General features: G+C 47.5%; 1 protein-coding gene across 7 annotated transcripts in view; it reads right to left on the bottom strand.

Moving 5' to 3' along the window:
- GNAO1 (G protein subunit alpha o1) overlaps positions 1-14,068 on the bottom strand; it is a 147,178-nt gene that overhangs the window by 4,760 nt on the left and 128,350 nt on the right. For 6 of the 7 annotated variants that reach the window (XM_074913058.1, XM_074913057.1, XM_074913060.1 and 3 more), the window contains 2 exons: positions 13,074-13,227; positions 2,367-9,140 (listed from right to left, as the gene is read on the bottom strand). The exons of the other annotated variant lie outside the window; for it this stretch is intronic. In XM_074913058.1, the coding sequence (XP_074769159.1) occupies positions 8,953-9,140; positions 13,074-13,227 (342 nt within the window). In that variant the 3' untranslated portion in view covers positions 2,367-8,952. Of the gene's footprint in view, positions 1-2,366; positions 9,141-13,073; positions 13,228-14,068 lie in introns of those variants that run through there. 7 annotated transcript variants of the gene reach the window in all.

A 14,068-nucleotide genomic window follows, 5' to 3' on the forward strand; every position in this document is an offset into this window, starting at 1 on the left:
CAGGTGCCTCTGCCAGCCCACCCCGCAGCCCTCCTGCACTTGAGGGCAGCTCCAGGGAGAATTTAAGCATTGTTTTAGTAGGAGCACAAGTGGAGGCAAATCTCTAAAAGATGTTTTTTTTTTTTTAAAGGAATTGTTCTTTCACATGTGGACAAAAGCCATATAAAGCCATTTTTCCCCATGCCGCAGAAGTTGTTACCAGAAAGGAATGGAGAGCAGACAGAAGGACAGGAGAAGGAGGAGACACCACATCAGCTGTTGCAGGGCACCATCAAGCAGAGTATTTTCATGCTTCTCTCGAGAGGCCGGGGGTGTCTGTGCAGGCAGGCGCAGGCACTCGCTGTTAGTGTGAAGGTGCCGCTGGTCAGGACAGATACGGCTCTCTAGGAGCCCTCAAAAACTTTCTCCATCGTTAACTTGGTCTTAGAATAAAGAGCAAGCCATTCCCTGCTGCTCCACTGACGACTTTGGCAGACATTTTAGGCAGGCTGTGTGCCTTTTTCATTGCACATACCCACCTAGTTTACGACTTGAACGTGCAAAGCTTCTGGTGCAAAACCAGGCCTTGGTGAAGGAGCTGGCCACCCCCTGCCCCTCTCTGCAGCCCCCTCTTGGGGCCAAGCCCCCTGAGCCCTGCCTTGGCCGCTCGCACAGGGACACCTGGCTATTTGGAGAATCCTGGAGTGAAGCTGAGAGCAGCAGAGACATGCTGCAGGGCAGCAAGGTGTTTGGCAGCTGCTGGGGAACCCTCCTGTAGCAAACCTTCACCCAGAGCCCCTTTTTTTTTTTTTTTTTGAGGTGCAGCAAAGGGTGGGGGGGGCTTTGGACTTGCCAAAGATTTGTGAGAACACACGTGTTTGCTCATGAAATGATGACCCAATTACACATTTTGGAATTTGCCATGAATGTTTTATTAGTGAGTCATTTTATTAGCTATACTTCAACTGTAGCTTTTGCATGCAAAATTTAGCAGATGTCTGATTTCATCTTGAAAGGCTTTGAGATTACACTGTTGGTTCCTTGACAAAGAGTAGCTAGGAATGCCAAGCAGTTGCTTTCCAAAGCTTTGGGACCTCATTTGATCCTTATCTTTTTAAAAAAAATTTAAAAAATAAAAGTCCTTATTCATGGGGACAACAGAAACCACCACAAAAGGACATGTCTCTTCCTGATTTGTGGCTGTTGAAAAGATACTGGGTCTTCAGATTTTCATGGAGAGTATCTGAGTGGGTTTTCTCCTTGTTCATCCCTTATGTTGTCACATGTATGTATTATATTTTAATAAAGGAGTGATCATGTTGGTGGAGGAGTAGCTGAAATAACGCATGTGCCTGGGGAAATGAAAATCCCCAGTGCAGGGAAAATAACCCTGGTGACTTCTGCGCCTTGGATGCCTGTGCAGAAGATCCAGGCAGGATGGCACCCTGGAAGAAAATGTTAAAAATCTCCAATGCAAATATACAAAGAAAAATCCTTTCCCTCTCAGGCATTAGTTCTTCTCAGAGCTGTCCTGTCATTCTGTCTGACCTGCAGGATGGGATGTATCGGGGTATGTGTCTGAGGAGGGGTCCAGCTGGTTACATCACTGGAAATTGGTGAAGTCAATAGGAATAATGGTTAATTTTCCTTTGCTGAGGTTTATGGAAAATTTTCTCTTGGCTTCTTCAAGTTCTTTGCTTCTATTTCGAGCCCTAAATAATGGAAGATCTTTGGTTTAAACATAAAAGAACAACTGGCCCAAGAACTATTTCAAAGGGCGGGAGAAGTTCTCCAAGTACTGTGTTATTAAAAGGTGGGAAAAGCACCATTTATTGAATCAAACCCAAAATGGCTTTTTTGCTTCGGTGCTCGCAAGGCTCATGCGATGAGATGGCTGAAAAGAAAAGCAAGGCCTGCTGCTTGTAATAGATTTGTGCCTGGAGGACTGGAGGAAGCCAAGGGGCAGCAGGATGCTGGGCCCTGCCACTGACGGCTGCCAGCAGGGCAGCTGGACGTGGGCAGACGGAGGCTAGCGCGGGGTCTGGCAGTGCTGGAAGAAAAGCATGGATGGTCTGACACAGATACACCGGGACAAGGGACTGCTTCACGAGGGGAGAAAGGTTTCAAGAAGCCAACGAGAAGACAGAAATGATGGTAAATTTGTTCTACTTAAAAGCAAAGGAAAAAAAATTTCCACCAAATACATAAAATTAAATACCTTTTGGTTACATTCTTTTCAAATTCCTTATTTCCAGGCAAATGATGCTGTGGCAGACGACTGACACTGCAGGCAGGTGTCATACATGTGTGTGTGGAGCAGATGCAGGGTGAATAACAGGCTTGAGAAGCTGGACGCGCTCAAGGGAGACACAATAAAAACCCTCTCACACTAGAAAAGAGCTGGCACTTTATTAACATTTTGTAACTAATAAATACATTACCAACAGCCAATAAATTATTACAATAACTAATGCTCTATTAAACCAATGGACAGTCACTCTTCGTACAAAATTACAGTTAATACAGTTTGGGCCATCAAACATGCAGGAGAAATGATTCAGCGGGAAACCAGCAAAAGGAAAATTGTGGCGGCCTCCGGTGATCCTTTGGGAAGAAATGTGGTGGGGAGCAGGGAGCCCAGAGGCAGGGTGATGGTCACTGTTCCCTTGTCGAGCTGAAGGGGAGAAAGGGGACGTGGGGGGAATAGGGCTGAGGATGTTAAATTAGGGACTGGGCTATTTAATTAAACAGCCCTATTTGCTTGCCCAGTACCATTGCGTAGCTCCAGCACTGGAAATGCTGGTGAGACTTGGTCAATGCTGAAAATCCCATTGTTACCTGCTGTGATCTCCTCTCCCCACCTGGAGCAGGGGGGTTAGACCTGGAGCTGCTTGCCTGTGCTACAGGCCAGCCAGGATTTGGTCTTGACATCAATTTCCAAGACACTGGGTGGGAGGGGCCGGGGCAGCGAGTGTCAGGCCAGCTCCCAGCCCTCCACCTCCTCCCTGGCTCTCTCCTCCCCACGGCTGCTGCACCTGGTGCCCATGGAGAACTGAGCTGCCCTCTCTGGGACATGGAGATGTTTTTTGCCCTATATCCAGCCCAGCTCTCTCCCCTCTCCCTCTGCCTGCAGGGTGCCAGCCAGGAGGCTTTGGTGGTCCTCCTCTTATTAACAGATCAGTGTTTAAGGGTCATACTTGCTCATGTTGGCTAGCTAGTTTTTGCAGCACAAATAAAGATCTTGCAGGCTGCTGGTCTGGACATGAGCAGTCCTGTGAGAAGTCCCTTTCCATAGCTACATTCTCAGCACAACGTCTAATATAGGTTATGTACCTATATCTGCCAGCATCAGTTATTGCATGTCATTGCAGGAGCTCAGAAATGGCAACGTACACTCAAGTCTTGGGGTGCTCTGGGAGAGGGTTTCTGCCTGCTCTTTCCTTTGGGGAGGTAGAGACGAGACTGTGGTCCGCTTTTTTGTGCCATCCGGACCACGTCCCTGATTTCTCGTGCGTGTGTTGGGGATGCAGATGTGATGGGTTTGGGTGGTTCAGGATGATGCTCGGTAGCAACATCTCTACTGACCTTGACGCTTCTGGCGTCAGATCCTTAATGAGTGTTTTAGTCTCCTTGGAAATGGTTGTGGGGTTTTTGGTCGTAAGCCTGAAGACAAACCTGGCCCATGACAAAGACACAAATACACTAGTACTAAGCTTTTCTAATCGACTTGACAGACGGTCAGCCTTGTTCCCAGGAACTCAACAACTCTCCCTGGCTCCAGGAGGTTTTTTGGCCACAAAATACTTGGACACATCTCACAGGTGAACAGTGCAGGGTTGGTCCCTGTTAGAGCATTCACTGCAAAATCCCCCATGGGGGATGTCTGCCACCCGCAGCTGAACCCGGTGCCTTGTCGAGCTGCACAGTGAGGGGCTGCCCGACACTTCATGAAGCAGCGACTGAGCACACGGGGATGTTTTGGCAAAAAGACATCTGTGTCCCAACCTGACCACTCGGATTCCATTCCTGGCCTGAGAACAGAGTCTGTTCCCTTGCAGGCAAGCACTGGGCTCACAATAGATTAAACCCACCAGATATATTTTAATATACATTACAGTATAGACTGCTCTCATTAATACTTTTAGTGTCCTGTAAAACAAAATCACATCTACTGAGGAGCCATGGCAGCCTCCTCGTGAGGATGCTGTCCCCTCCACGGAGGGACAGGCTGGCCAGCCATCCAGGGAGGCTGACTGAAGGCAAGAAACTAATTCTTGTACAAAACTCCTGAGAGAGATGTAGTTGGAAGAATTTCTGGGAGGGCAGTGGTGGGAAGCTGCCCGACCCCTCGCCCTGTGGGAGGGCAGGGGCAGCAGGGACAGCCCTGTGCTAGCAGACGGAGGGGCCAGATGGCCTCGCCGCACAGCCCCGCTGTCCTGCCACTCCGCTGGGCTCCTCCGGCCGCATGTGAAAACCAGACTGTGAACTCTATTTGCTAAAAAAAAAACTGGCCTTTGAAGTATGTGGCTGTATTTTAACGTGTGCTTTCCCAGCGCGTTTATTGCTAGTTCTCCTGACAAGCCCAGCTACTGCATTCTCCCAGGGAGCATGGTGCTCTGCAGCTTAACCCTGAAGCCTCATCTACAGGCTCATTTCAAGGCTTTCTTGTACAGGTTTCTCTATTTCATTGAAATTGTTGTTTAAATAAAGGAGTTATTTGCATTTTTTTTTAATCTCACGGCTCCCCACTTGACCCCCTCATTGCTGATGGAACAAGCTGTGGGGCTTCCTTCTTTCTTTTTGATGCTGTCTGAAACTCATCACGAGCTCCTAACACTGCTTGCAACGTGATGCCCCTCAGATGCTGCTGCTGGACAGGTGACCGGAATCATTAAAAACCTCCTGCATCCTCAGAAGGGCATCTTTTGCAAACCCTCACATTAGCTTTGAAGGCCAGCAGGGTATATAGGTAGCTGTTTCAGTTCTGTGCTTTTAAAATATGTCCCCCGTGCCCTGGTATGATTTCTGATGCAGCTGTACCCATTGCAACACCCCTGTTATGTGGAGGCTGCAAATTAAACAGAACTCAGGGCCTCTGAGGCTCTGGATTTGGAGCACTGCAATTGCAGAGCACAAGGGGCTATTAAGAAGAGGGCTTTTGAAAGCAGGCAGTGTATTTCAAGGTCTTCTTTCTAGGCAATTGCTGGTGTTTAGAAAAAGCACAGGGCAAAAGATTGCCTGCAGAAGGCACATCTGTCAGAAAAGGCTTGGGAGGATGCAGAAAGCTAGCAGTGAGTAATGCTTTGGCAGGCGTTTTGGCGACAAAAATCTATACATGGCCATCAAGCGGGAGAAATAGTGTTTAATGCTGGAAGCATTTTGTCTTCCAAATGCCATTTCCAGCCTTTGTCAGTGAATCCTCACGACACTCGTGTGAGGGAGGGAATGTCAGCAGCAGCAGCTGAAATGAAGCTTTAGACATACAATATACCAAAGAAAATGAAAGAAAAGACTCTGTGTGTCAACATTTCCTCCTCTTTTTGTCCCTGTGGAGCCCCAGCCGTTGGTTGTCACCAACATGCTGGGGAAGCAGCTGGAGTTGTGGAGGGACAGGGGCAGGGGGGGGTTTGGACCTCCCAGCCAGCACAGCCGGGTACGGGCTACCTGAATTCAACCCGGAGCGTGGCACAAGTGCACTGAGGTGGCACTGGTGACTCAGCTGCATTCAGCAGAGTTTGGGCTTGAGTTAATTTAAATTGTCTTTACCAGAATAGTTCTGTGCGCTTTAAGTCCTGAAGCCTTGGCTTGGTGCTGCCTTCACCGGGAACAGCTTCTGTTACTCATTTGCTTGGATAAAATGTCACCTACAGCAAGGGGTGGGGACAGAAAATCTCCAAAATTCTAGTGATGCTGATCAAACTCTTCTGACAGAGCTTAATATAAGGCCTGCCTCACTGGCAGTGCAAGCCATCAGCGCACCACAGCACACAGGTCTGGCCCTGCACTCTGGGTCTAGCAATTACATACACTTTATGTACCAAATGAAGCTAATATTCAGCTTTTCAGCCCTCATTTTGACACACAACATACATTTGGATGCTAGGTGTTCCTGGTGGGACTCAGCCAGCCACATGGGACAAGCTCCAGGCACATTCCTATCCCTCTGCATCCCTCCAGCTAATTCCCTGCCCCATTGGGGATCCTTTCTTTGGAAAACCTTCTCATTGACTCTGAAAATCCTAAGCTAAATCAAATACAACAACATGCGCAGGCTTTGTGTTCACTGTTCCTTTGGTTTAGAGTTGTAGAGCAGAGTGTGCCGGCATTAAATGGAGCTGGGAGAGAAGCTGGGACCTGGGAAAACAAGGCGTGTGGGTGGGATGGGGTGTGAGGAGCAGAGGGGCTCCTGGATTTGCTGGCTGGCCAGCTCTCTGTGGGAGCTGATGCTGCTGGAGGTATTTTAAGGCTGAGGTGTGAAAAGAAAGGTGTGTACTCACTTGTGCCAGAGCAGGGGAGACAGAGACCTGGTGTTATTGCTGTTAGTGTCCAACAGAGCAGCAGTGGATCCTCACTGTACAATACTAAACACAGTTTTATCATTTGATGCTATTTAGGGGGTTACTGACACAGCTGCCAACCATGCTGGGCTGTGAGCTGGTTAGATGGGTGAAAGCCACCTTGTTCTCCTCCTCAGGCCTCCCCTGTTTGCCCTGGGGTGCTCCTGCTCACATCCCTGGCTGGGGTTTTGTTTAAACCCCTGGCTGGGTTTTTTTCCCAGCAGAGCACAACCTCTGATGGGGACTCTCCTCCAGCTCTCAGGTGCCCTTCTCTTCCCGTCCTCCCTGCTGCATCAACCTGCCTCATCTCCCTTCTGCAACTTCTCTCCCAAACCACTCCGCCCGCCATCTCCTCCAACAGTCCTCTCCATCCCATGCCATGTACCTGCTCCTTTCCCTGCCTCCCGCACAGCGACGCTCACCTGGCCCCGTGCCTTTGGGCTGTGCTGCTTTAGGCTGCTCTCACACCATCTCTCCTTAGATGGGCACAGTGAGAAAAGAGATATTGTCCCTCTCAGGCATGGCACTGGAGAAAACTTAGACCTCCTGAGACCTGAAAGACACCCCTAGCTCAGGCTCCCAAGAAAGGACAGCTGAACTTGTCACTGGCCTGGAAAGACTCACATTTTCCAGGATCATGGACTTTTAAGAGTTAGAGCAGAGGCAGGGATCAGCATTGCCTACCTGCCCCCAGACGCCACGCTGAGTGGGACCTCAGAGGTGGTTGTCTCACCCAGACACCAAAGAAGCTTCCGGGGTGGATTTCTAAGGGTTCCTCCATGCTCCCAGAGGTGACACCCCACCTCTCATGCTCCCTCTGCCTTCACCCTGATGGTACCCGGAGCTCTTGGTGATGGCAGGCGGATGGCCACACCTAACCTGGCCCAGCCATGTTTGTCCTTCTCTCTGTGCCCCCACATTTTGCTTCGCTGGATGCTACCCTTGCTATTTCCACACCTCTCCCCTGCCTTTACTCCCTCTCTTCTTTCCCTTCCTTGCACTTTTCCTTCCTACTCCATCCCTTGGCTCAAATCAGCTCCCTGAGCCCTCCCTTGCCACTACACAGCCAGTACACACCAGCCCTCTTGCTTTAGATACCGGTAAAGAGATTCCCTGACAGGAGACACCAAACCTGGAGCTCTTGGATGCCCAGGCAGGAGATGACACAGGCAAGCTACCAGCTTCTGCTCAGCCAAGGAGGCTCAGAGTGCAAAGTCAGGCTTCTCAAGGGTATTTAGATGTCCAAGGTGGATGAAGAGCTGTGAGGCTCCTGCGCACCTTGCTGTCACCAAGCATGGTGAGGCTTCCCAAAGCACCTCCCCACTTTTCAGATACTTGAAGGCCAAACTCAGCCTACAAGAAGCCAGGGCTAAATATTTTTGGCGCATCCCAGGGATTCAGGGCTGCAGTTTGGAAAGAGATGCTGTGTGTTTGCAGGAGCATACGCTCTGCTGAAATCACTTAGGCTGGGAGGTGCTTTGGGAAAGGCCGCTGGGTGCCCAGGCTGGGATCCTGGCTGGGATGCCCCTGAGCGCAGGGTCCCCGTCAGGATGCCGTCCCAGAGCATCCTCCTGCCTACGCTCCAGGAGTCCAAGCCCAGCTGCCACTGACCAGCTCAGCTCAGCAGCTCTGTGGCATCCAGCCAAGTGCCTAACAAATGGGTTACTGAAACCACTACACAAATTTTAACATTAATTTTGAAAAAAATTGAGGTAAAACTGTTACTGGTAACGAATGCTTTTAGACAAAACTTAGTAGGTTTTGTTACTGTGTCTGTCTTAGACACCAGCAGAACTTCAATATGGCTGTCTTACTTGTTCAAATAGCTGTCTGGAAAAAAAAGAGAGTATACAAATCCAAGCTGCGGTGGCTGTGTTCAACACCGACCCCTCCAGCTGTGGAGTAGGAACTGGAGCCATAAGGTACCCTCAGAATAATCATGTTGTATCTAGCACTTCCCAAAGGAATAGTGTTTTTTAAAAAAGATAAATAATGAGGAGAATTAAAAATATCCCGTAATTTCAAGGAAAAAAAAGTTTCAGTTCCAAACTACGCTGTGGCTGACCCCTATTTTAAGGCTTTGATTTTTTTCTTTTTTTAAAACGGAAGTATTTTTGTCTTTTGGCAGTTGAAATGCACTTTGTGGGAAATGCGTTAGCTCCCTCTATGGCACTGAAAATTGGAACGGAGGAGTAGAATGAGGCAGCAAGGGAACAAACCAGAAATAAACCAAAATAAAATAAAACAGGGCTGGGGAAAGCAGAACTTGCTGCAAAGTTTTCTGGGACGGGAGGAGGGATTTATGTACTTCTTCCTCATCATCTTCGGAGGAGAAAAAAAAAGAAGAAAAGAGAGAGGACCTGTCCACGGGACTGGAGGATGCTCCCAGCAGGTGTGAGGAGAGGAGGGGAACGCTTCAGTAGAGTCCGCATCCCCGCAGGTTGTTGGCGATGATGACATCCGTGACAGCGTCAAAGACGAACTGGATGTTGTTGGTGTCGGTGGCGCAGGTGATGTGTGTGTAGATCTCCTTGTTGGGGGACTTGTTCTTGCTCTCGTACTGAGCCTGGATGTAAGCCACCGCCTCTGTGAAAGAGTTGGGGCCTACAAGAGAGCCAAGATGAAAGGAAAGAGTGGGTTAAAGCAATCCTGTAACACTAAATCCATAGGGTGCCTGCAAGCGCCCCGTTGTAGGGAGAGGGGGAGCGCGTATGGGGCTGCTGCAACCCAGCTGCCCCATCTCCATCTCAGGGATGGCCACTATTACCAGCTGGGCCTGCTGCAAGGGAGGAGTTGCTCTCTGACTGTCAGATCAGCTGTATTTTTATTCTGAGTTGCTGTTTATAGAGGTGAAATGGATGAGGGAACTGAGTGTTAGGCTATGATGGGAAAACCAGAAGAAATTCCACATTGTGGTGACAAAAAAAAAAAGAGAAAAAAACCTGCCAGGAATGTGGTAAGTGCTTGGCCTGGTGCAAAGGCTTAGCTTTTTTACTTTTTTTCAATTTTTTTTGATTAAGGTTTCAGCTTTTGATGAAAAAGAGGAGCTAAAATATCCGTGAATTGAGGGCAGTATTGGTAACTGTGCCTTCCTTTCCCTGAACTGCTGAGAAAAGGACATGGAAAGATTCAGCCTCTGTTACAGAGCAAAGTGGGGTTTTCTCAAAAAAAAAAAAAAAATCTAGCAGGAAATGTCCCTCTTTTTGAAGAATTATGATCGCAGTAGCCTCTGCTAGAGCTGTGGCTAAAACCATGGCATGAGGAGTTTCTTGTTTTGATGTACAGAGATGTCTGTGCCAAACCTTATTTCTTACACATCAGGTTTTCTGTTAAAAAAGCTTAAGAGCAGTCATGCAAAAGAGCAGATCCTTTTCATCTGGCCAGCCTTGACACTGCTCACAGCTGATAAGCTCAGTTTGCCGGGCTGGGCTGGAGTGCAGCCTCGCAGCCCCGGTGGGTACTGCCCAGTGCCAGCATCCCTGAGTCCTGGGAGGATCCACAGGGGCAACACTGCTCATGCTCTTGCATCCTCTCCGTCCATGGTGCTTTACTGATGGGAAATGTTGTCCTCTGCTGAAGAGAAGCTTCCTTGGGTCTCAGATTTGTTAGTGCTGAAGGCACCTGATCTGGGAGATGACTTGCACTTACATGCATTGCCAGTCGAAGATACAAGCTTATGAAGACCATGAGATTTGAGAATATGCTTGAAGTAAGAGAAGCAAAATGATTTCTGGGAGCAGATTCTTGCATGAAGACCTGCGTAAGGAATTTGGGAACAGTTCCACTTGCTGTGTGCACAACCAGGAGGGTATTTCATGAAAGGATTGTTCAAAGGCATGAGGATTTAGATGCTGGATTCCTTCTGAGAGAGCAGGGAATTACTAATGCTGCCGTGGTTTAAAACACACTCTGGATTCTGCTGCTGCTTTGCTAAGTATTGTGGATTAGTTAAAAGCATGAGTGAATTAAGGGGATGGAAACAGTCAGTGCTCCAGCATACAGCAAGCAAATTTGTGGATGTAGTCTTTTAATAATTCTCTGTCAGCAGGACTAACGGACATCAGAAACTTCATTTTATTCAAAGCATTTTGTGGAACCTACTTGCGATGTTGAAAGTCCACTTGTTTGATTTATAGGCTTACATCAAATAATTCTTTTTAACTCCAGGGCAACTTTCTAATAATACTACTTTTTCACAAGGCCACAAGGGCTTCATCTGAGCTGTGGTCCGCAAAGCAGGGGCAAGCAAGCTTAAGTCTGTGCTTGGGTCTAAAGTCTGTGCTTAACACTAGCCAAGCTAACTTCCAACTTTTAATGGCGTTGCTGAATGCCTGGGGGTGAGATATTCTTCCCCTCTGTGATTCAGATCCCTGTTGGATCACTGGAAGGAATTTCAGCCTTCCAGCCCTCTCTGATGGCACAAGAGAGACAAGAGGTCAGTGAGGGTCCCTGCCACTGTGATAACTCCCAGCTTCCAGAACAGCACCTCAAAGGAATTTAGAGCATCTCTGGGCTAATCTGAGATTTGGGAAAGACTGATTTGGTTCACTTGGGGCTGAAGTGCTCCAGAAACAAGCTATATTTGTTTTCCTCTCTGTGGTCAGCTGAGAGCTCAGCTATATCTGTAGAGGGTCTGCCTCCTCCACTGAACAATTCTCTTGGGCTGGGATAGCTTGGGAAAGAAAAGTTACACTTAAAACAATATTCCTTCTTGTATTCCTTGTTGTTCTAGTCTCTCTGCCATCAGGGATATGTAAGAATATTATTTCCGAGGGGGGTTACTGGGAGACTTCAGTGAAGATCCACAAAACCACATACACAAAATGTGATCAGGAAGGAGTGAAAGGTGCAGGTTTGCTTCATGGAAAAAGGGAAAAAGGAAGAGGGCATGATAAAAATCTTCTGGTATACAGAAGCACTGCTAAAATAGGATGGTGATGAGCTGCTCTACAAGCCATCCAAAAGATGGCAAGCAACAATCTAATCTGCAACCAGAAAAAATTGGGGTTGGCATTACTGTGAGTTTTCAACTGTAAAGACTGTGATATTTCCATTATTAGATCTTTTTAGACAAACGTGTCAGGAATATGTTGGTTCTGTCTGGACCAAGCAGATGAGTAGATGGCTGAAATGTGTTGGTAGTGACAAACATCCAAACCTTCCCTGGAGAGGAAGCCTGCAGATGTTCTTCTGAATTCAGACGGAGTCGTTCAGCTCCGTGGCCATAAAGCATTCAGCCCAAAGCAGCAATGATGGATCACTTTTGCCTGTTCACAGTGAAAAATCAAGTGCTCAGAGAGAGGAAGCTCTGGTTAATAATTTGTTGGCCTGCCCAGAAATGTGACACTCTCGGTACTCCTGGTTCACAACTACGTTTCCTGACAGAGATCTGCTTCTCTGTCTGTCAGCTTGATTCATTTCGATGTCTCCGGTAAGCTTAAATAATTCATGACAATAAAAGTTTATTTTAATGCTATTTTGGAATGGTAATGAGGGTTTGTGGAAGCTGGCGAGATGCAGCGAGAAGCAGTGGGGTGCAGCTGCATGCAGCCTTTGCACGGGTGATGTATTCTCATCATTAGCAGGTCAGATGCCAGGCAGCCAGCACAAGCGAGGGCTTCTTGCCCGCTGCCCTGTTGCAGAGCTTCTGCTCTGGTCTTCAAGTATCACCAAGGCCTTCTCACCCTAGCCAAGCTCAGGGCATGGCTTGCTGCAGCTCTTCTCTGCTGGCACTATGGGTTAAGAGATGTGGGTGGCCAGGGCACGAGAAAAATCCAGCGCCTTGGTTTTCTATCTGCATTTGACTGGAAGCATTTCCATGTCCAGATCCTTGATGTCAGCGAGCCCAAGAGCAAAACTGGGGACCTCCTAAACTAATGTGATACAAATTTACAGCTTGAGCTGAAGCAGCCGAGCTGTGGGACCTACTGTCTGCATGCTGGAGGGCTGATCCTGTAGCCCCTCGGTGCCTGGCAGTGGGGTAGTGGCCAGGAACTGCGGAGGGATCCTCAACTGTGGTCATCCAGGATCCACAGAGGGGAACACGATGGGATCAGCCAAGCTGGACTCCAACTGGGAACAGCCTAACAAACCCCGTGGGTTGGTCTTGCAGAGATCAGTTACCCATTTGTAATGGTTAAGATCACCACATCTTTCTGAAAGACCTTCAAGAGGGTTCATGTTCCTGAGTGACGCTGGGAAGAAGGTTTAGGGAGTGTGCTGCCAGCTCCACACCTGCAGGCGTTGGCTTGACATCGATACCACCCGTGGGCAGAGATCAAGCATCCTGCTTAGTGATGGCGGCCCTTTGCCAGCAAAGAACTTGTGTTTAAGTCATCCTCTCACTTTTAGTGGACCACATGGTGGGGGTGATCCTATGGCATTTATTGAAATAAAACTTGCAGGGAAGCAAATAGGAGCTCTAGCTATGCATATTTAGCCTCGTTGCCTGCGATACACAACAGTATCAGCCTGGATGGGAAATGTTCCATGATCCCTTTGCTATTCATTTTCCTGTACAGCCAGCTTTCTCATTACCTGTATACTCAGGAAAGCAGATAGTCAGTGGAGATTTCTTAATTTTCTCCTCAAATATGTCCTTCTTGTTTAGAAAGAGGATGATAGATGTATCTGTGAACCATTTGTTGTTGCAGATGCTGTCAAAAAGCTTCAGTGATTCGTGCATGCGGTTCTGCAACAGAAAGGAGAGATCGCATCAGGCCAAAGACAGCGACTTGGGGACGTTCAACATGTAGGGAAATCTAAACCAACTAAATTAAGGAGGAAAACAAAAAAAAAAAGCAGCTACGATATACATAATAAATTTATGTATACATACAGCTGAACATATACATACACAGATGCAATCCCTATAATATTTGACATACAGTTAGTAACTTAAGGGCATTTAACTATACAGAGCTGTTTTGATTTTTGCATAGCATATAATTTACAGGATCCCAGCTCATAGAAATCATCATGCACCATGCATGGATGGGGAGTTATTTTTGCCCTTCGATCAGATTTATGTGTCGGTGTAGCTCATGCAGATTTTCTAAAATGTTTTCATTAATTTTAAATACTTTTTTTCACTTTCTCGAGTGTGTGTGGCACACAACTGGTTGGATACATTAACCAAGGACTGGTAGATCCTTGAATTAATCTAGAGTTGGAAGCAGACTTCAAGGTGACATAATTTTGGAAATGACCTTGCCGTGACCTTTGCCTGGTTTTGTTATTTGGTTTAGTAGTGTTGTCTGTTGCTGGGCTTTTAATTTTTTAATCTTTTTCTTAGTTCTCTTGGAAGATGGCTCAACAGAAAGAGTCTCGCAGAGAGGGGGAAAAAAGTGAAAAAGGAAGAGGAAATAGTATAAAAAGGAAAGACATAATGAAGGGCATCTAAGAACAACCGGACTAGAAGTCAGGCAGCTACCACTGATACTAGCTCATGCCTCTAGAAGAACATTAGCTATTTGCCAGCAGAAGAGCCATACGTTCAAATGAACGCACAGCAAGAAGTCAGCGTTTTGGTT

Source organism: Athene noctua, chromosome 9 (genome assembly GCF_965140245.1).
Source record: "Athene noctua chromosome 9, bAthNoc1.hap1.1, whole genome shotgun sequence".
Classification (NCBI taxonomy): domain Eukaryota; kingdom Metazoa; phylum Chordata; class Aves; order Strigiformes; family Strigidae; genus Athene; species Athene noctua.